Source organism: Spermophilus citellus (genome assembly GCF_964194105.1).
Source record: "Spermophilus citellus genome assembly, chromosome: 7".
Taxonomy (NCBI): Eukaryota; Metazoa; Chordata; class Mammalia; order Rodentia; family Sciuridae; genus Spermophilus; species Spermophilus citellus.
Genome location: NC_138188.1, coordinates 108,830,314 through 108,851,050, shown reverse-complemented (window position 1 = coordinate 108,851,050; position 20,737 = coordinate 108,830,314). Strand labels below are relative to the sequence as shown.

The 20,737-nt window shown below is 43.8% G+C and overlaps 1 protein-coding gene across 10 annotated transcripts in view; it reads right to left on the bottom strand.

The window, feature by feature from the left end:
* Window positions 1–20,737, bottom strand: part of KALRN (kalirin RhoGEF kinase) — a 662,170-nt gene that overhangs the window by 34,102 nt on the left and 607,331 nt on the right. For 3 of the 10 annotated variants that reach the window (XM_081301753.1, XM_081301763.1, XM_081301762.1), the window contains 4 exons: window positions 16,712–16,950; window positions 14,463–14,719; window positions 10,941–11,064; window positions 9,728–9,787 (listed from right to left, as the gene is read on the bottom strand). In XM_081301753.1, the coding sequence (XP_081157879.1) occupies window positions 9,728–9,787; window positions 10,941–11,064; window positions 14,463–14,719; window positions 16,712–16,950 (680 nt within the window). Of the gene's footprint in view, window positions 1–9,727; window positions 9,788–10,940; window positions 11,065–12,655; window positions 14,720–16,711; window positions 16,951–20,737 lie in introns of those variants that run through there. The other 7 variants (XM_081301756.1, XM_081301757.1, XM_081301758.1 and 4 more) reach the window with 7 other exon arrangements.

The window sequence follows — 20,737 nt, the reverse complement described above, 5'->3', positions numbered from 1 at the left end:
GGATGTTGCTCAGTGGTTATGCACCCCTGGGATCAATCCCTGGTTAAAAAGAAAATTACTGAGCTGACCCTTAATTATGTAGTGGTAGCAGGCAAGGAGATGTTTATCCTCAATAGCCAACTGTCTACTGGGGAAGATGAAACTAAATGGCATCTGCATTTGACGCAGTGCCCAACAGCTGTTAATGACCAGCCTTCAACAAACATGGAGCTCTAAACTCTCCCATTCCACCCCTGCTCATCATAGGACTCTAGGGTGGAAACAACTTAGAACCAGTAAATTTGTACTTCCCATCAGAATGGGGATCCACAGGGAGCAAGCCATTGAGTCTATGCCAGGAATCTCACAGAGGAGACAAGTGACAAAGGGACAAGTAGCAGGTTAATATATCTTACCTCTCTCTCTCTCTCTCTCTCTCTCTCTCTCTCTCTCTCTCTCTTTTTTTTTTTTTTGGTGATACTGAGGATGGAACCCAGGGCCTTCCTGTATGCGAGGCAAGCACTCTACCATTGAACTACACCTCTACCCTTACAAAATTTTAAGTAGGACTTCAAAAACTTGGACTGGCAGGTTTTTAACTTCTTTAAAACAAACAAACAAAAAACACCTCACCAGTGACTTGGAAGACTGTGGCAGGAGGAGTGCAAGTTCAAAGCTAGTTTGGGAAATTTAGTGAGACCCTCGAAAGAGGACTAGCTCTGTGGTAGAGCACCCCTCAGTTCAATTTCCAATACCAAAACAAAACAATACCAAAAACAAACAAACAAAACAAAACAAAAACTGGGGGCTGGGGATGTGGCTCAAGCGGTAGCGCGCTCGCCTGGCATGCGTGCGGCCCGGGTTCGATCCTCAGCACCACATACCAACAAAGATGTTGTGTCCGCCGAGAACTAAAAAGTAAATATTAAAAATTCTCTCTCTCTCTCCTCTCTCACTCTCTCTTAAAAAAAACTGTAGCTTAAAGAATTTGTCCTATTCCTTTTTCTCATCACATAATTCCAACTGTGTTATGTATAGTATTGAATACACACACAGTTTAAGATGCAAATATCCCTAGTTTGGGTGTAGACATTAGTGGGGGTGCTGGGAGATAGGCTTAATTGCAGGGTCTCCATCAGGAAGGGTCTTGTGGAAGCCATCAGTCTTTGTTCCTCCGCTTCTTGGCTGGCCCAGGTGAGGCGAGTCCAACTCAGTACAGGGTGTTGTTGATAATGGTAATGACATTACTGATTTGTGTGGCCTTATATAGTTGGCATAAACTACTCACAAGTGCCTTTGTTTGTGCCTCCAAAACCCTGAATGAAGTGCAGAGTCAGTGATATTTCTCCCCATTTCTCAGATGAGTCAGGAAAGTGAAGCTGAAGATCCTCAGTGGTGATAGAGGGTGATAGACCGGAGAGCACCCAAGAGCCCAGGGCTCTTTTCATGGCAGTTCAGTGCAGCAGGAGAGGCTTGGGAAAAGCCTGTGGAGCTTTGTCATTGATGTCAGAGGCTTACCTGCTTAGTTTTGCTCCCTCTCTATCCCACCTCTTTCCATTTCTCCTTGTTAAACTTCCCCAGCAAGGCAAAAGAACTTGGGCAAGATCCATCTTAATTCCCCCCCCCCCCTTGGCAGTCCTGGGGATTGAATCCAGGGGTACCCCTGAGCTACATCCCCAGTCCTTTTCTAAATATATACTTTTTAAAATTTTGAAACAGGGTCTTGCTAAATTGCTGAGGTTGGCCTTGAACTTGTGATCTTCCTGCCTCAGACTCGCAAGTCATGTACACCACCCTGTCTAGTCACTAATGTGTTTTCTAATTCTGACTTTGGATTATATGACAGAAGATTCCTCGTTTTTCTCTTTCTACCTTGAAGCAAATCAGAGTATGACCTAGAGAGGGTCATGACACGCTTCTCCCACAGTGGCCAACTTGCCTATGTTGTCTATGGCTCTCTACACACTACAAGGCCCGTGAGGACAGGGACCATCATGGTTTTGTTCAATATTATTGCCTCCAAGCCTAGCACAAACTCTGGCACATAAGTATTCTATATTTGTCAAATCAATGAAAATTTAAAGTGGTGAGATTCTAATTTGGGGGAGGAATGCTGAGAAAATTTCTTGCCATGAACTTGAAATGTCTTCCCATTTTCTTGAACTGAGAATGTGACTTGCCCAGGAATCCTATTGGTCATTCTTTAAGATCCAGCCAATAGTGATCTTTCTGTCTCTTCATATTTCTTGGGTTCTGCTCCTGAGCTGCAGGTATTCTAACATCTTACCTGTATTATACTTGCCCTATCAGATTTGTGCAGACTTGGAAGACAGTAACCCCTTCACATGTTATGTACCATCAGTCTCGGTGTTTAACACAGTATCTTTCACTTAGCAGAAGATCAAGTATTTGTTGAATCAAATTAACTGAGGTCAATTAATGAACCACCTCTAGCCACCTGTCTAGTGACCATTGTTGGTGTGCATATGGACCTGCAGTGCTAATTATAAGCCTCACACTTTTCTTGAAATTGAATGTTTTCCTTCCTTAGAAACAGGTGGAGAGTCAATGTAAAATGGTAGCAAGGAAGGGGTTGTGAACTGGAATCTGAACAATGAGAAGTGGCTGTGGAGGGAACCTGATGTGGTTCATGTTTAAAAAAAAAAATGCATGCTGTCTGTCCGGGAGATGCAGCGGAAAATGCTGGGCTAAGTTGAAGAGGAGGCAGCAGGCACACATGGGAGAGGACTGCTCAGGAATCTGGTTTATTTGAACAGCAGAGGGCGATAGGTGGTAGGGCTTCCTCTGAGCCTGGAAATGAGAACCACCTACAATGTAGCCCATCAGTAACTTAGTTTCTTCCTTCTGGAGAGAAATCCAATCATTTTGATTTTTCTTCAAAACAGAATAGCTGCCAGGTAAGAGGAAATTTTGCAGGTAAAAATCAACCAGCACTGAGTAACATAAACTGAGGAAAACTTAAGTCTAGTCAATGTCCAAGTGTGAGGGAGAAATTCCATCTAGAAAATCAGTTATCAACTGATTCCAGGAGAGAAATATCCTGACCCCCATTTCTGCCAAATCCTTCATACCCAGTCACAAAACTGAGTTCAAACTACATACTGATGATGCTGAAGAAACAAAAATGGTCCAAAGAAACTCAGACCAAATGTCCTGAACTAACTCAGCTGCAGAACCAACATTTCTGACTACCTCTCTATTCCCTGTTTGCTTGTTTCATGGGAATCTATGCAGAGTAGGAAGAGAGGGATTTTTAGATAAGATTTGGCAAAAAAAAAAAAAAAAAAAAAAAGAAAAGAAAAAAAAAAGAAAAAGAAAGAAAGAAAAAAAGAAAAACAAACGAACCAAAAACCAACCACTTTCTGGGCTGGGGATGTAGCTCAGTGGTAGAGTGCATGCTTAGGACCGTGAGGAGGCCCTGGGTTTAATACCCAGCAGGGCAAACATATAAAATAAAAATTTCTCAACACATAGGTATGACTTCTGATTTGGAGATTTATCTGTTCCTGGTTTCAACCTGGCCAAACCAAAGCACAAGGGCGAGGATGGAGCATGGTGACCTCTTCTCCAATAGCAGGTTCCAACAGCAACTTCTCCTGAGCCAATGGTACCTGTCATCTTGTAAGTGGTGTATAACATCAATGACAGGGGCCAGGCCTTGAGACTAGGTGAAGGTCCGCAGGACACGCATGCCTGAAGCAGGCTGAATGGGAGTGCTGGCGTGAGAAACCAATTCAGACATTGCCAGCAGGCAACGGAACTTCCTTTCTTAGCTGCTGTGGCTGGGCTCCTGAGTCACTGGGAAAAGGGCGTGTGATGAGGCCCAGTAATCACCCCAACAGTCAAGGGATTCAAAAAGTTGTTGAGGTAGAAATTCTCCTCCTACAAGTAGACGTGCAAGAGGGAGGGCCTGAGCCTTGGAGTGCAGCTTCCTCCTATGGCAAGCCAGGCTGGGGCTCTCAATGTGCTAAAGAGCAAGACCTGCTCTTTAACTGGTTTGTGACCTTGACCCCATGAACCTGTTTCCTCTAGGAAGGTAGGAAACGCCACCCTACTGATTTCACAGGGTAGATATAAGGAATAGAAAACATAACAGATGGGACATGCAGTGGATGGTCTTCTGATTCTCCAGGCGAGGGACAGGCCAGTGCAGCTAGGCTCCCTCCCTCACGGCAGCATATAAATCAGTCTGCACAGAGAGTCAGAGCAAAGCTGGGCAGGAAGACAGTCTCCAAGCCAAACCCATCAGATCCATTACAAAGAAAATATTTTGTCAAAATGAGAGGAATGCAATGCTTCGCTTTTCCTCCAAAGGGCTCTTTCTGTTAAAAAAAAAATACTTTAGATGAAATACAGAAACAGGCATTGGTGGAAACAGTCTGGCAATGCCAGGAGGTGGGTCACCTGATGAGGGGTGTAAAAATTTCCTTCAATCTGTCTGGCCAGGTTATTTTGAAGCTCTGAATCTGGGACAAGGAGGCCAGAGCAGCTGAGGTGGGAGCAAAAGATTGGCTCTTTACAGATGGGGCACTGCTAATTGTGGATTTGGTGAAGGAAAGAAGGGTCAGCACTGGCTACTCATACCCTCCCCAGACCCAATTCCAGTTGGGTCTCCATAGAAAATCTGCCCAGGTCATTCTTGCCACAGTCCCTGAAAATGCAAGGCACTGAATCTTCTAGCTCCTATTCTGTCACAGTCTCCTTGCTTTCTGAGGCCGTTGTGCTCCAGAGCAAAGTCCTTTGGTGCCACACTTTATATCGTCAGTGTTCAAAAGAGCTGCACATGCTGTATGCTTGACCTGTGTAGCTGCCCAGAGAAACCTGAGGCTCAGGGAGAGTTGCTGGCCACAGCTCACGCCGCTGGCAGTATCCATGCCAGAATCCAAATTTTCTGACTCCCTTTCCATATGATCCTGTTTTTATGTGACTTTCATTTAAGTTCTACTTCAGCCTTGGAAAGCCAGGATGGGCAGAAATGATATTTTTCTTTGTCGAGCTGGAAAATTCAATTAAATATTCTCACAGAAAAATTGGCACTAGAAGGGAGGTCTTCTCCTCTGCCAGGATCTGTTTTAGATTAAAAGCACCTGGAGATGGGGTGTGCCAGGCTGCTACAGGATGGTGTGTGGTAGGGAGAGAGGGGAAGAGTAATGACCAGGGAAAACCAGAAGCTACCTCAGGGCGCCTTCTAGTTTTATTTTTTCTTTCTCTTTTTCTTTTTAAAATTTGAAGTACAGGGGATTTTTATTAATGAGACAAGCATATGGTTAAGTTACTGAAGCTGATCTTGAACTTGCAATCCTCCTGCCTCGGTCTCCTAAGATGCTGGGATTACAGATGTGCATCAGCACACCTGGCCACCTTCTAGTTTTCTAGCATAAAGTTATAATTTCCTGTGCCGCAGTCCCCCCCCCCCTTTTTAATGGAAGGGGCTGGGGGGACAGATGACAGGAGGGAGCTAATGTTTAGTGGGCACACAGTACATTTGGGATGATAAAAAACTTCTGGAAATGGATGGACATACATTGTGAAGGCACTTAATGCCACCAGACTATACACTTAATCAGTGGTTGAAATGCTCAACTTTATATTGTATATGATTTACAACAGTAAAAATAAATGAAGAGGATGGAGTTAACTGGAAGTGTCAAAGGTTCTGTCGATTCTGAAAATCTGCTTCTTACTCTGATTGGAAATTTCCTCCAAAATTAACTTCAACTTCCAAGTGTTTGTCTTTTGCTTGTCTTTCAGAGCCCTTTCCAAGATCTGTTCTTAATTCCTGAGCTAAATACCCGGCAGCTGGCATGGGGCCCCTGGGGAAAAATGTCTGCACTTGTTCTGTGTCATGAATGAGGCTGGCACTACTGAAAGGCTGGGGCAGACATGCAGTCTTCTTGGAATCCTTAAAATTTCTTATTCTAATGGACTGAGCTTCTCTTCTAAAAGTAGAATTGAGATTTTAAAAAATAAATATGCAAGTATTTAATTGGGTTTGATGTAAATGCTGGGCTGAGATTCTATATTCTTGAAGACAAAGGTCCAAGCCTGGAGGTTGATCCTGGCCTTTCCCAGTGTCCAGGTGGCAATGCTGGGGTTGAGAAGTTAGGTGTCAAAATGCAAGAATTGACAGTCCTCAGAAAATGTTTCCATAGTGTATGGATGTGGGAACAACCAGTCTTGCCTGGGTCCTAAGGGAAACTCAGTGCAGTGCAGAAAGGATTCAGGTTCCTTAGAGACGGGCGAGGGCTGCGTGAGGGCAGATGCCGACCTGGACACGCAAGCACTGGCTCCAGCCTTGAGTGTCAGCACAGACATGATGGCAGGGGCAGGCCCGAGAAGCTGGCAGGATGATTAGTAGTTCCTCACTCAGGAAATGGAAATCAGCAGTCCAACCCGTACCAGAAAAAAAATGAACTAAGTTGTTCCCCAGGTGTCCTAGTGTTTGATTCCCACTGATTGGACTCTTCTTCCATGTAGAAACATTTCTCTCATATATAATACTCCCCTTTACTCTCACTCTCAAAGTTTTATCTGTGCAAGGAAAAGCTCTAGAGACAGATGGTCATCATTTCGAGATCTGTTCTTGATAAGGATAGTCACAGAAGGACAGGGGACCAGGCCACCAGGGAACCACATGGACCTAGAGCCAACCTTGCAATGGCTGGTGAGTGGGGCTGGGCTTGAGAATCCATAAGCTGTCTCTGCAGGGGAAGGAAGAGGAGGAAAAGAGCAGAGCTAATTGCTCCCTTTCCATAACAGGGTGTCTTTTGTCAATCAGATTCCTAAGACTCAGCATGCTTCATTTCTCTCTTAATTAGCTTTCAAGGACATGCCTATTATCTCCTCCAAATACTAGGGTGGTTAGAGACATATGCCAGCCTTGGGGTGGCAGGCACCCAGTGGGTAAGCAAAATCCCCAGGAAACTGCACCTTAAGGGGACCCTTCAGTTCACCATTTGAGAGAAAGTAAAGAATGCTTTGGTGACATCATTCCCATGGAGGCAGGAGATGAGTCTGTACACAGCTGGGACTGGAAGGAACATGATGAAACCAGGTCAAGGGCAGTCAGTCAGCAGGGCAGGATTTAACATCTGGAGACCCGGTGCTGAGCAAACGCATGGGTACACAGTGCCAGGTTGACAGCCAGGGTTCCAGTAACAGAGGAGGCTGTAGTTCAGCCCATCAAGAGCATAGGACCTGCTCCCAGAGCCAACACCTATTGCAGTGTCATGTTCAGAAGACAAGGGTGAGGTCAGGGGCCAGCCTGGCTCTGGGAATGAGGTACTAAGTGATCGCTTTAACAGCAAGAAGACTTCAAGAGGTGGCACTCCAAGTTGGTCTTTACTATGTCCCCTTGGTCATTTTTTCATCTACCATGTTTGTTGCCATAAAGTTCCACTTGCATATCCCTTCAGAAATTTTCAAGTCATGACAAACAAAACAGGTTAATTTCCCACATCCGATTTGTTATTTGTGTCTGAAAATACCAAACTAGCAGTGCCACAATGCTGGCTTTTCCTCTGGCTGCTCATATGCCCAGAGTTAATTTCAAGATGGTAACATATTCAGAAGAGCACACTGAAGCTTAGGAGGATCTACATGGAATGTGCCAGGGCTACAAGCATGACTACTACAGAATCATTAACCAGGATGTTTGCAGCTTCAGATCACATGCCCCTTAAGGGTTTGAGTTAACTGAAATTTCTGCCTAAAAGAAACTTTGTGCCTTGACCATTGTATTTGAAGAACGTTTTTTGGACATGCATCAACACAAGTTTTGGCTTTTCTCTTTTCCACATGTACATCATAATGTGTTTGTTTATGCACCTAGTAACACCTCCAAGGGAGCCACCTCACTCAGCTCTCAAAAGGGCCATCAGCCTCCATGAATAAAAACCTTAAAAACATGTTCAATTGGCAAGGCAGCACTAAGGTATGTATGTGTGCACCTGTGCATTTTTTCTCATCTAGATGTAGAACATAGCATCTGATTACATGAGTTAACTTTTTCAGTGGGTGCTACTCACCTGGTCGCACAGCCCTCTGCACCCATCTCTTCCTTCAGAGAGTGGGAAAGTCATGTTTGTCCCTCTAAGCCACCAGAGCTGGACAAGGTCCCAAACTGCCTTCTGGAACATGGATATTTGGCTTTCCCCCTCCGTCTCACTAGCCCACCCTGCTTGCAGCTGGTATCTTTGACACATGCCAGAAACATCTGGCCTGGAGATAAAGTGCCACTGGCATCTACAAGTTGACAGTTGCCTAACCCACAGATGCTGGTGCCTATCCTATAAAATGCAAGGAAAGTAGGAACAGAATTTTCCCTCAGCTTCCTTATTCTCTAAAATACATTTAGGCTACAATGGCCATACCCACTTCCTCCCACAGTGGAGCGCTGTATTGACCACACCTGCTGGATTTAGCTCAGTGGCAATGCTCACATCCACAGGGGACTATTTTATTCTGGAAGAAATCCTATTTTCCACCATTTGCCTCTGGTCTGTTTTCACGCAGTTGGCTTCTTCCACAGCTGGTTTACCCATCTCAGGCCTTATGGGCTCTCTCAGGTTTTGTGGGGGTTGTCAAGAATATGGCAGACTTCTTTGAGATTAGGTTAAATTAAATTTAGGAATAATAATTTAAGGTCCTATCACATCTCATACAGTTAAGTGAAAAGCTTAGGGCTATATAAAGGAAAAGCTTTTTGAAAAACATTCCCTATTTTGCATTTACAGGAAATCTTGGAACTTTTATCTGGTATTGGGAATGAGGACATAGCTTTGGAAAAAAGCATTGCCATCTACTCTGAAAGACAACGTGACAGGAAAGCCAGCTCAACACTCGATCTAATTCTCTGTGGTTTGTGAATTTGTGATGATTGTATTTCAGTGCAAACTGTGGAAGAGCCATTGTTTCTATAACCCCACGGACTACAAGGAGTCGGAAGTGAATGTTCCTGTTGGCAGAAGCACAGGCTCATCTCCCTCAGCCCTGTAAACCTGGAGAGCAGAAAAGGTCCCGCCTGTGGTGTTCCACTCTCACAATCTCCAGAGAGACCTCTGCCCACGCTCTGGGAGGAAGGCCATCCCCAGGGCTTCTTTTCCTTCATGTGATGATATAGACACTGCCCATGGACCCCTGGAATGGGGCAAAGGTGTGACTCCCAGTTGCTCTTATCACACCTCATTTGTGACCAACTTGCTACATGTAGTGACCAGGAGCCAAATCACCTGCAAAACCACACTTAACCCATGATTTTTCTGGAGCATTGAAGGAGGAATAAATTCCAGCAGAAGAAGGACAAGAAGAAGAAGGTAAAGGGGAAAAAGGAAAAGTCCAAGGGTGTAGGAATGAACAAAAAGGAGAAACAAAGCCACTATTTCCAGTGTTGTTTTTCCATAAAAAAAAGTTCTGATTCAAATAACGAGGTTGAATATTTTCAACACAATGCTAAACCTGCCAAAGAAGAAAATATTAAACAAGCATTCAAGAGAACTACACACTTAGGTAATTTTAAAAAAAGATGAGATAGAGTTTTTCTACCAAAATAGAACTGAATTTTGTTGCTGCTGTTGTTGCTGTTTTAGTTGGGAGGGGACACCGGGAGGTGCCCTAACATCGCAATTTATCCTTGAATGGCTGGCCACTTTAGCAAGCTCACTGTTACAGAACAAAAATCAAAAAAAGGCAATCATGGTAGGAAATAGGACAACATAGCTGCTTCTACCTCCATGCTAGTATTAGGGTCAAGATCATCACACTCTGACTCCTCGGAACTGTTCGTCTCCTTGGTTGGCAGCATGAGGAAGGGGGAAGAAAGAGAACATAGTTAGAATGCAGGTAGCTTTGGCTAGGAGAGAGGAGAACTTCAGAGAAGCATGGTCGATGGGAAACTGGGCAGAGAAGCAACCAAGTGCTTTGAAGATGGGGGCATGAGTCACAAGGGCAGCAGCATGCTCTTTTAAGGGAGAGGAGGCTGGCACTGTGGACAGCTGCTTATCTCACAGGAAAGAGCAATGGAAGCGGCTGAATGAAGCATGAGTGCTGTGGAATTTCAACTGTTGTCTCCTGTGAGGCTGGACTTCTCAGATGGGGGCCAAGGAAAGCACACAATTTCTTTTCCCCAAGAAGGATGTTAGAATGGGTATTAGTTGCTGTTACTCTGCTTAAGGGGGCAAACCAATTGCCAGGCAGACAATGACACATTTTCACAAAATCAATGAGTGTGGAATTTCCATTGTCCAGAGGAAGGTCTTTTCAGAGGGCTCAATTTACACAATGGACATTATATTGTTGGGGAAAACAAGGGTCAGCTAAACTCAGGACCTGTGATTTCAAAGTGATAGATGGATTATTACAAAGCAATAACTTGAGCTTTACCAATGTGCCTCTCTGCCACACCTGTGCATTCGGGGAGGCAAGTAAAATGCTAAAAGGTGATGTTGTCTGAACCCTGGGGAAAAGAAATAAAACTATACCAAGGACACAGTGGCCCTTAAACTCCCAACTTCAGCCTTTCACTGAGTTAGGGGTTTAGAGGGCATCCCTAATCCTTTTAACCTGCATGTATTCCCAAACCTAGGATACTGAATGGGCAGCTTTGAGAAATTTAATATGAACGAAGCATCTTGCATTTCTAAGAGAATAATGCTGCAGATAATTTTGCTTTAAAACATCTGCATAGTATAAAAAGAAAAGTATAAAAGAAAACAAAAGAAGTACTTACTTGAATTGAAGTTGCCAGGAGAAATAAAAAATGAAAAATAAATTGATCTTGCATGCAAAATCCTGCTAAACTACTTCCCCTCTGGTCCCGACACTGGGCCCCCAAAAAATAAATAAATAAAAAATAAAAATTCCCATCCACCCCAATTGCCTTGTGAGAATGCTGCGGGGTGGGAGTAGATGAGAGGGACACAGCTCTGGAATACCTTACTCACTTTAACAGAGACTTTGTTGCCCAGAATATCCTTGGGTTTACGAGGCCCTGTGGCTTCATTTTTACCCGTGTTCTCCACTTCTGCCCGCTTTCTCATGCGTAGAGTATGCCATGAACATGACTTCCTGTTGTACCAAAAAATGCACCAGTCAAAACGGCAGGTTGGGGCAGAGTGAGGCGGTGGGCGGGCTCACCGCCACTGAGTCAGGTGAGGTGCTCCAGTCCAGCCCTGGCTTCCAAGGCCCCAATCCTGCACGCCAGGTAGTGGCTGGTGGCTAATCTCACCTCCCACCGGAAGTGAGCAAGGATGAACTTTGACCCTTCCTGAGGGATGTACAAGAGTGATTACAGTATGTGGAGAAAACATGAGGACTGGATCATTAAAGTTCCCTGGGAGGTTTGCAGATCATCTGATGGAGGCTTCTAGGACTGAGTTCTTCTCATGAGGGCAGGGTGGATGGGAAGCATTGAGTCGGAGTGGAATAGGGAAGTCAAAGGAAGTGTATTCTATTGTGCATGAGCTACTGACAGTTTCCCAGGCCTAGATATAATGAACCAAAAGGATGATTTTGAGGTTTCCATCTTATTATTTATGTTTGGGTATGGTCACTCCCAAATACTGTAGAACAGACAGGATTTCTGGGGCAGCTGACTTAATAAGTGGTTGAGCAGGACTCATGTATCTGGGTACTTTAGGACAAAGGGTTTTGGACTATTCTCTGTATCACTCAATGTTTGTGAATATAGGTCCTCAAGTTTCCCTGCTGAGACAAGACCCAACATGTGCTCCCAGGGAGGTGACAGTGGCAGAGTCTTTTCATGCCTTTCTAACTTCTTTTTTTCCCACCAGGAGTTTGGGAGCTCCTTCTTCAGAGATTCTATAAAGGGAAGGTTGGAACAGAGCTCTAGAGTTCCACATCTATCAGACTTAAAGGCAAAGACAGCAAAAGTCAAGGCAAAAACAGCATCAGAGACCCTGAGCAGGCAGCATCAATTTTGCACGTGGGCACAGGGTTTGGGTGAAGTTCCAATCATTGTCTGCAGTTAAGTGAGGCTTGATATCCCTTCAGTGTCTCCTTGTCAAACATGGGGAAGAGAATCTTCATTAAGGGGGAGGGATAGGTGAGATTTAGGGGGAAGGAAGGTACTCCCAAACACAGAGCATCTCCTTGACACTCCTTATATGCCAGGATGTCCCAAGGGAGGTGTTCCAAAAATAATTCATCACCTAACACACAGGCTCAACAATTAACCTGAAGAGGAAAATGCAATCACAGTCAGGTTCCTGGGTCTTTTGGCACAGTGAGTTCCTTTAGAAGGCCAGAGCTTGCCTGGACCTCTTGGCTGGGCAGGCTCTCTAGATGGCCTGTGTTCTAGTACCTTGCTCCAGCTCTTCTCTCAGAGAGAACAGGCATGGAGCAAACTTTTAGCTCAAACTTTTACTCCCAAATCCATGTCCCTGGCTCCTTCTAAGAATATCTCAAGTCAGGGAGGTCCTTGCTGAAAAGGTCCGCTGGGGCTGTCAGCATGGTGTGTATGTATATGTGTGTGTGCACCTAGAAGAGTGTTCTTGTTTATCATCACCCTCTGGGCTCCTCAGTACGCTTGGTAAGAAATGACAAATGTTAAAAATAGCATTCAGAACACTTAGAGTAGTGTAAGTGGCAGGACAGGCTCAATTTCAATTTTTCTTCCCAGAAGCACTCGTCATCATGTTCTGGGGAGCTTCCATCTCTTGGCCACAAGCCTGGGGACTGATGTGGACACAGGGTTCCTGTGACATTTTTCCAGTAGGCACTGCAACCAGCTCTGACCCCTGTGGTCCTAGCATGGGAGTGACCATCACTGATAAATACCAACACCATTTTTAGGCAGTTTCTCTCCTCCACCTCCACCAATTCTCACGCAAGAGAGGCTGGTAAGGACCAAAATGACCAGTGTGTATTTCAATTTGTTCTCTTTCCTTAGCTTGAGCCTCCTCTTCCCTTCCCTCCAATGGGAAGTGTGAATGAGTGACCAAGAGACCCAGTGAGGAGGAGGAAGCAGTGCTTAATGCCTGGTAACTAGGGCATAGGTCACTAAGAGTTGGCTCTGCCAGGTCGTTGGTTAATGAGGACATCAGTGCTTTAAGAGTCTCTATTCCCAGAGTTTCCTAAAAGGCTCCAAAATCACGCATCTTTAGAATAAAATGGATTGGGCCCAGTTTGTTTTAGGGGCCACTACAGATTTCCAGTTGGATCTGCATTTACCTGGCAAGGCCAAGGTAATCAGTAGCTTCTATCCCCTGACCCAGAAGGGCCAAAGCAGCATGGTTTTGCTGGTGCCACGGCTCAGGTACCTCACTGGTGTGCCTTGGGCCCCTTCTGTGGCTGACCATGAAGCATGAAAAGCAAGCCAAACACTGTCTCTCCTCTAGCCATTCATTTACGTCAGCACCTCAAAGTTGTCCAGTTGTTAGGAACCCATTGGACAGCATCTCATCTCAGAAGTCAGAGAAAACCAATAAGGGCTATTTAGAAGGAAAGGCTATGGTCATAGCTTTAGTGATAATGACACTTTTTATGTAGAAAAAAAACTGCCAATGCATTCAACCAACTCCTAAAATATAGAAAAGGAAAGAAAAAAAAAGGAGAATCATTTGCACATTTAAGAGTTCAAGAATAATGAGATGGGGGAAAAAGGGTCAACTAGTTTTTAACCTCATTAAAACATGCTCATGGTGAAAATTTATTTTACATATTTAAAATAGTACATTTAAAATTATTAGTTACATTACAGGTACAATGATGAACATTGTGACTCTCCATCATATTGCACAACCTGACTTCATCCATATGGGTTTCTTTAAATAGTGCAAAATATTTTATACAGGAATGTGTTCGGAAGGGTTTTCGCAATGAAAATAAGGAAAAGAAATATCTTACAAATTACCATGAACATATATTAAAGTGACAGGGGAGGGGGGGAAATTTTTTAAAAAGTTACAATCTGTACAGAGGAATTGCCACAGACAACCAAAAAGTTCCCTCTCTTCTGGGAGAAGCAGCGGGCTCTGACCTACTCAGGTCTGGCATTTGTGCTAAGGTCATTTTTTGGTGTCAATCAAAAAAAAAATATATATATCTCAGTAACTTCATACAATATAAATAGAAGTCCAGTCCAGTGAGTCCCGTGGTGGGTCAAATGTAGCAACGGAAGGCATGCCTTTTGTCACCTAGGGTTTCAGTAGGGTTCTTGTCTTAATGAGTGGGTGGGGGGAGAGGGAAAAAAACAAACAGAAAATTATAAACAAAAAGCAAAGAAAAACCACAACCACCACCAACAGATAAACCAGAACAATCCGGCCTGGATGCTGCACGCTGCGGGAGGTGCCAGCACTCAACCCTTGGTTCCAGTGGCACTGTCGAGGATAAGCAGCAGTAATTCCCTACTGTGTGTTTGCATCTTTGTGTTCTTTTGTTTTTGAATTTTTTTTTTTTTAATCCACATACTCCTTTCCCGGGGAAGCCAACTAGGCACTTACTTGATGCTCCCGTCGCTATTTTCTGCTGCTGCTGTGGCTTTGGTGAGGGGCGCCAGGATGCTGCCAGGGACCCAGCCCTCAGCTGCGGGGGAATGGTCGCTGGCAGGCTGGTACACCAGGCACATGTTCTGCTGGTTGACGGCGAGGACCTGGACCACCTCACCTTGGCTCACACAGATTTCATTCTCCTTCAGTGCATAGTAATCTTTGATCACAGCCATAGATGAGGTCCCGTTGCAGCCACCCAAGTCATTCTGCTAAAAGCCAAGGATGAAAAGGACATAAACACAAGGAGGCTGGTTCAGATGTGCTTGCTCTGCACCCTACTGCATGGCTAAGGCCAAGCCATCAGCAGGCAGAACATTCCTTCAGTAATAATATACTCATAAACATGTTCTCACATTTCATAGGATAGCAAAGTAAAGGGTGAACAGGTATAAATACTGCTAGCCCTAGACCAAGCAAAGGTGTAAAATACCCTCAACCTGAAAGCCCCTTCCTAGTATGCAACCTTCCTGATAGTGTTCTCTTGCTAATGGCAGGAAGAACCTGGCACTAGCCCAGGGACACATAAGTACCTGAGCATAGCATGGTCAGAGCAAAGCTCAGGTCAGGGGTCACCATCCTCCTCTGTGGAAAGAACACAGATGCTTTGCTACTACATTTTTTTTTTCTTTTGAAAAAACATCAACTGACCTTGTTCTACATTCTGAGCCTCCTTGAGACAGGAGTGAAGAATACACTTTTGCTCCATTTGAAGGCAATGCCATGACCTACCTTGGCCCAATTCCCTGTGGGAACAAAATGCCTCACCTCCTGCCCTCATTAATAGGGAAGGTGCTGCCTATTCCACCTTTTCACTTGAGTCTCCACTAGGGCCACTGTTTCTTGATAGACCTGTACCTTTCCAGGAGGCCCTGCCGCCTCTTACAGCATGCTGAGAACCAGAAACTCTTCAATATGGTTGACCAAATGCCAAGCTGACTTCCATTGATTCACAAGGGCTGTATCTTTATAAGGGACAAAGTCATTTCCAGATGATATGATGAAATAGGTTGGTACAGTCAATATGAACAAAATTGAACTTGGACATTAAGAATTAATTTTAACAAGAGGAATATCAATTAACAATTTTGGGAAAAATAAAACAACACATTCATACTATGTAAGTAATCAATGTAGGCTGCCCTATTCACAGACTCATTGAGCTCTAGGGAAAACCGAGGCCTGACAAACAAACTTGCTGAGGTTTTAAAGCAAGTGTGTTTCAGAATGTGGAATATAAACCAGATCACTTGATTCCTAACCTAGAGCTTTCCCCATTTCTCTCTTGTTCTTACTACTTTTTTAAGGGTCAAACCAGCTGTGTAGACTAGTTCTATGGTTAGGTCTACAATTATCCTCAAGTAATATCTGAAGCATGGATTGTGGAGACTGGCTTCCCCGTTCACACATTCATGATCAGCTTCTGCTTGCCACATCAGCCACTGGGTGGTGAAGAACTGTGAACTTGCTTCCCTAGGTGCTCAAGATGGGCCATCATTAGAAAGGGCTGGCTCCTCAATTCCAGAAAACTAAAGGCCAAATATGCTCTCTACTATGTGGATGCTAACACATGATGGGTGGGGGTGGGGGAAGGGAAGAACAGAAGTTCAGTGGATTAGACAAAGGGGAATGAAAGAAAGGGAGAGAGGATGGGAAGAGGAAAGACAGAATGAATTGGACATAACTTTCCTATGTTCATATATGAATACGCCACAGTGAAACTCCTCATCATGTACAACCACAAGAATGGGATTCTAGTTATAAAAAGTTATGCTCTGTGTATGTATACTATGTCAAAATATACTCTTTGTCAAGTGTAACTAAAAAAAATAAAAAAAAAAAGAAAGAGGAAAAATAGGGCTGTCTGAAGATGGCACACACTGGAGTCGTGGCTTTTAGATTACGCATAACCACTACTACTCTATTTGGTAAAATTCAATCATTTTCAAGCTTATCATCACAATAATCCTTTGTATCTATTAAGTTTTTGTAGCTGATAATAACCCTTTAACACAGAATGTCTGAGTCAGAGGGAACTGGTCTAACTCAATTTATAGGAGAAGAGAGGAAAATAATTGAGACTAGACTGTATTAAGTGGAGTGTTCCTGCTAAAATAATTAGCATAAAAATGCTGTTTCCTAAAGTGGCCTCTGAGGCTGTGCTTGCAGGGTGGTGAAGGCAGGAGTGAAGAGCTGGCACTTACCTTGCTGGCCTCGAACTTGTCCCCAGACTGGTGGTAGTCAAACCCTGGACTGCCATTGGAGGTAGATATCTTCAGGGGTGGCAGAGGTGGGTTGTAGGTGGAGCCCTTTGGGGGCTTCTCTGAGCCCATAGGGACAGAGGAGTAGGGCCTGGGGCTGGCTTGGGGAACTCTAGCAGGTTGGGACCGCATCACAGCTGTGCTCCTTTCTTTCCGCTGATACTCAATGGGTGACTGTAGTGCTGCAAGGTAAGGGCAGCCGGTCATCCTAAGCTTTGGGAATCCCATGAGGATCTGGAGGCTTACCAGGTACTGGGCTTTGTGCTAGACAGAGTGTGGATATGTGAGGAAGTTACGACCTTTGTTTTTATAGAACTGTGAGAACCAGGGCACCTTCCTAAATAAGGAAAATAAAAAACAAAATGGCAGCACATTCTAGGCGCCAAGTGTGCAAAGGGAGGGGAGGAGAGCAGGCTCTGTGGGACGTGCTTCCAGGTGTGTGTTGTCTGGGGATAGGGGATTGGGAATAAAGAGCTTTGGGAGAGGGCTGGCTGTCCCTCTGATATTTAGATTCTGCAGGAAGGAAGCAAATGAGAGGTCTTCAAGGAACAGGCTGGAGTCAGATGTCCCAGGAGCTGAAGCCCTTAGGTTTCCATGGAGAAGAAGATTCAGATAAGCAAGGGAGGTTGAGGGTGATGAAGTGGATGATCTAGAAAGCCAGGACTCTTAGGCTGGATTTAATTCTGCAGATCATGAAAAGTGACTGGATTAAATGAACTTTAAGGGGTTGGATTGTGGCTCAGGTAAAGCACTTGCCTAGCATGTGTGAGGACCTGGTTTTGATCATCAGTACCACATATAAATAAATAAAATAAAGGTATTGTGTCCATCTACGATTAAAAAATGTTTAAAAAAATGAACTTTAAAGTTGTAAATTCAGATTCTATCTCTGGAGACACATTTTATGAACATCAACCTTGCAGCAGTTGGCAGAGGGGTTGAAGAGGAAGAGACAAAAGGCTTCCTGTCTAATTTAGAAGCCAGGAGACAGTAACCAGCAAGAGGCCAGAGGATCTAGCGAGAGCAGGGTTGTGTGAATATAAAGCAGAGATGAGACTGATGGTCTAGCTGGGATCAGCAAGCAGAAAAGGAAGATGGCTCAGGTTGGAGACTGGGAAAATGGTAGTCAGTGCAACTCAGAAGACAGGAGAACAAGCTAACTTTAAGAGAAAGACATGAGCTTTGTTTTATTGAGTTTAAGATAACCAAATTCCCAAGATTGATCACTAAAGAGGTACAGCCAGGCACATGCCATCCAGGTAGAATGCTGGATGACTTCAAGGACTGGCCTGATGACATTATTCTGGTCAGTAATCAGTGTGATAGCTAATGGGTTAACAACAGGAACCCTGAGAACTTTCAGTTATAAAGATATTTCCACAGTGACAGGTCTGCATAGGATTCAACATAGGGCCACACTCTTTTCTATTTGAGGTCTTAGGAGGGAAAGATGGGTTGAGATGCTTCTGTGTGTCTCTGTAAATAAAAGCTTGGCCCTGGGCCATCACCACAGCCTTGTCTCTCAAGTGTGCCCAAGTAGGTAACAGGATTGCAGAGCTCAGACTTGTGCCTGGGGAATTTTCTATGGGCATTAAATGTTTAGGTAACAATAATCTAGTTAGTAATCAAATCTAATCCATGACTCAATACCTAGCATGTGAAATTGTATTACTACCTGGTTATCTGCAATGATTGTGCTAAAGCATTCGAAAAGAAGTATGCTTTCTTAAATTAGCTATATAGAAGCCCTACCACCTTCTTCTTTTTTTTTTTTTTAAAGAGAGAGTGAGAGAGAGGGGGACAGAGAGAGAGAGAGAGAGAGAGAGAGAGAGAATTTTTAATATTTATTTATTTATTCTTAGTTCTTGGCGGACACAACATCTTTGTTTGTATGTGGTGCTGAGGATCGAACCCGGGCCGCACGCACGCCAGGTGAGCGCACTACCGCTTGAGCCACATCCCCAGCCCCCTTCTTCTTCTTTTTTTAAAATTTTTTAGTTGTTGATGGACATTTATTTTATTTATTTGTATGAGGTGCTGGGAATCGAACCCAGTGCCTCACACATGCTAGGCAAGCGCTCTACCACTGAGCCACAACCCCAGCCCCAAAGCTCTACCTTCTTTTACCAGCCTCAGTTTGCATCATTTAGATCTTAGGATCAGAAAAACTGTATCTCTGATAGGTTCAGTGTCTTATGCCACAGTCTGTTTCTTTCTTTGCTTTGCTTGTTAAGGAGCTCATAGATACATGTAAGTCCTTCCACTAGCAACTACATTTCAATCTTGTGGTTAAGAGCCTAATTTGAAATCTTGTAGTTCTAGGTTCACTTTTTCTATCATCTAGTGTTTTGTGACTTTGGATAAGTTTCTTAACTTCTCTGAGTCTCCCTTTTGTCACCTGAAAAAGAGTAGGATGATAATACTTGTCTTTCCATGTTGATGTGAGGATAAAATGTAAAAAAAAAAACAGGTAAAATTGCTTAATATAGTGCCTGGTGTACAATAAGGACTCAATATATAAGAGTGATTATTGTCACTTAAACAATTTATGGTTTCACATTTTGTCCTACTTTATTTTTCTATGGTCTTAAGTTGTTGAACTTAAAATCCTCATTCCAGCTTAGAATCAGAGATTACTAATTAGTTGGATGCAATTTAAATGGATATATTTTGTATATTTACATGTCTTTACATTAATCCAAAATTGTATATTCAGAAATTTTAAGCTAAATACAACTTTTACTACTATCCCTCAGGGGGAAATTTTAGATTTTTTTAGAATGGAAAAGAGCTCTAGAGAGTCTAGATTTTTCTACCAACCTTTTGTATAGCTGGAGGGCAGAGGGCATGGCCCCCCCAAAAACTCTTTGTAAATATGCATATTCTCTCTTAAAAAGTCATGTCATCCTGCTATATAATCTCTATTTTTAAAAAAATAAAAACATTGTGTTTACTCCTTTACCATGGAGAAAACTGACACTTCAGGTCAGTGGGCCATGCTTCCTTGTAGCCAATACTGCTGGCCCACCATGGCTCATCCCAGCATGGGTAGAGTAGATCTAGCCCCAAACTGTCCTTTTCTTTTTTATTCTTTATTTACATATATGTTTTTTGGTCATTAATGGACTTTTATTTTGTTTATTTATATGTGATGCTGAGAATTCAATCCAGGGCCTCACACATGCTAGGCAAGCACTCTACCACTGAGCCACCACCCTAGCCCCAAATTCTCCTTCTCAAAAAGCAAGTCAACTGAGGCCCAGAGATACATCGTGCCTTGCCCAAGTCCTCAACTAGGATGTCATCTCTTATCTTTCTCCACAGCATTCAGTTCCATGCTAGACATCCAGAAAATGCTATGTTGTATCATTTGAAAGTCTAGATCTAGTACTGACAAGCAGAGGTGACAGGCCCAAGGGTTGGCCCATATATGAGTGTACATGTGTATGTACATGTATGAGTACACCTACCATCTAGTGCCAGCCTGAGTACAGGCAAGTGATATATGCAGAGGTGGACCTGTGGATATGTGTGCATGTGTGTGTGAGTGTGTGTGTGTGTGTGTAGACATAAACACATAGGCTTGTGATATAGTTGTCAGCACTGTACTGGGAAGAAAGGATGGAACACTTAGGGCTGGTCTTGTGTGTGTTTGAATGTGTGCATACAAGTGTGAGTATATATATGGCCGTGGAGTCAAGTCTCAGGGCAGTCAAGAAGAGGTGATACATCTGGAGGAGGTCCTGTGTGCATACGTGTGTGTGTGTGTGTGTGTGTGTACATATCCAGACAGATATATTTGCTGACTGTCCAGATTTACTTTGCTACTGGTTCCATTTTGCCTTCAACTTCAGGCTCCATTTCTGTTTGAGAGACTTCTGAGCTCACCAATTCAGCAGATCAGCACTAGTGTAAAAATGTATACTTCCTTCACATGACAAGCACAATGTGAAGAAATCCCAGCAGGGC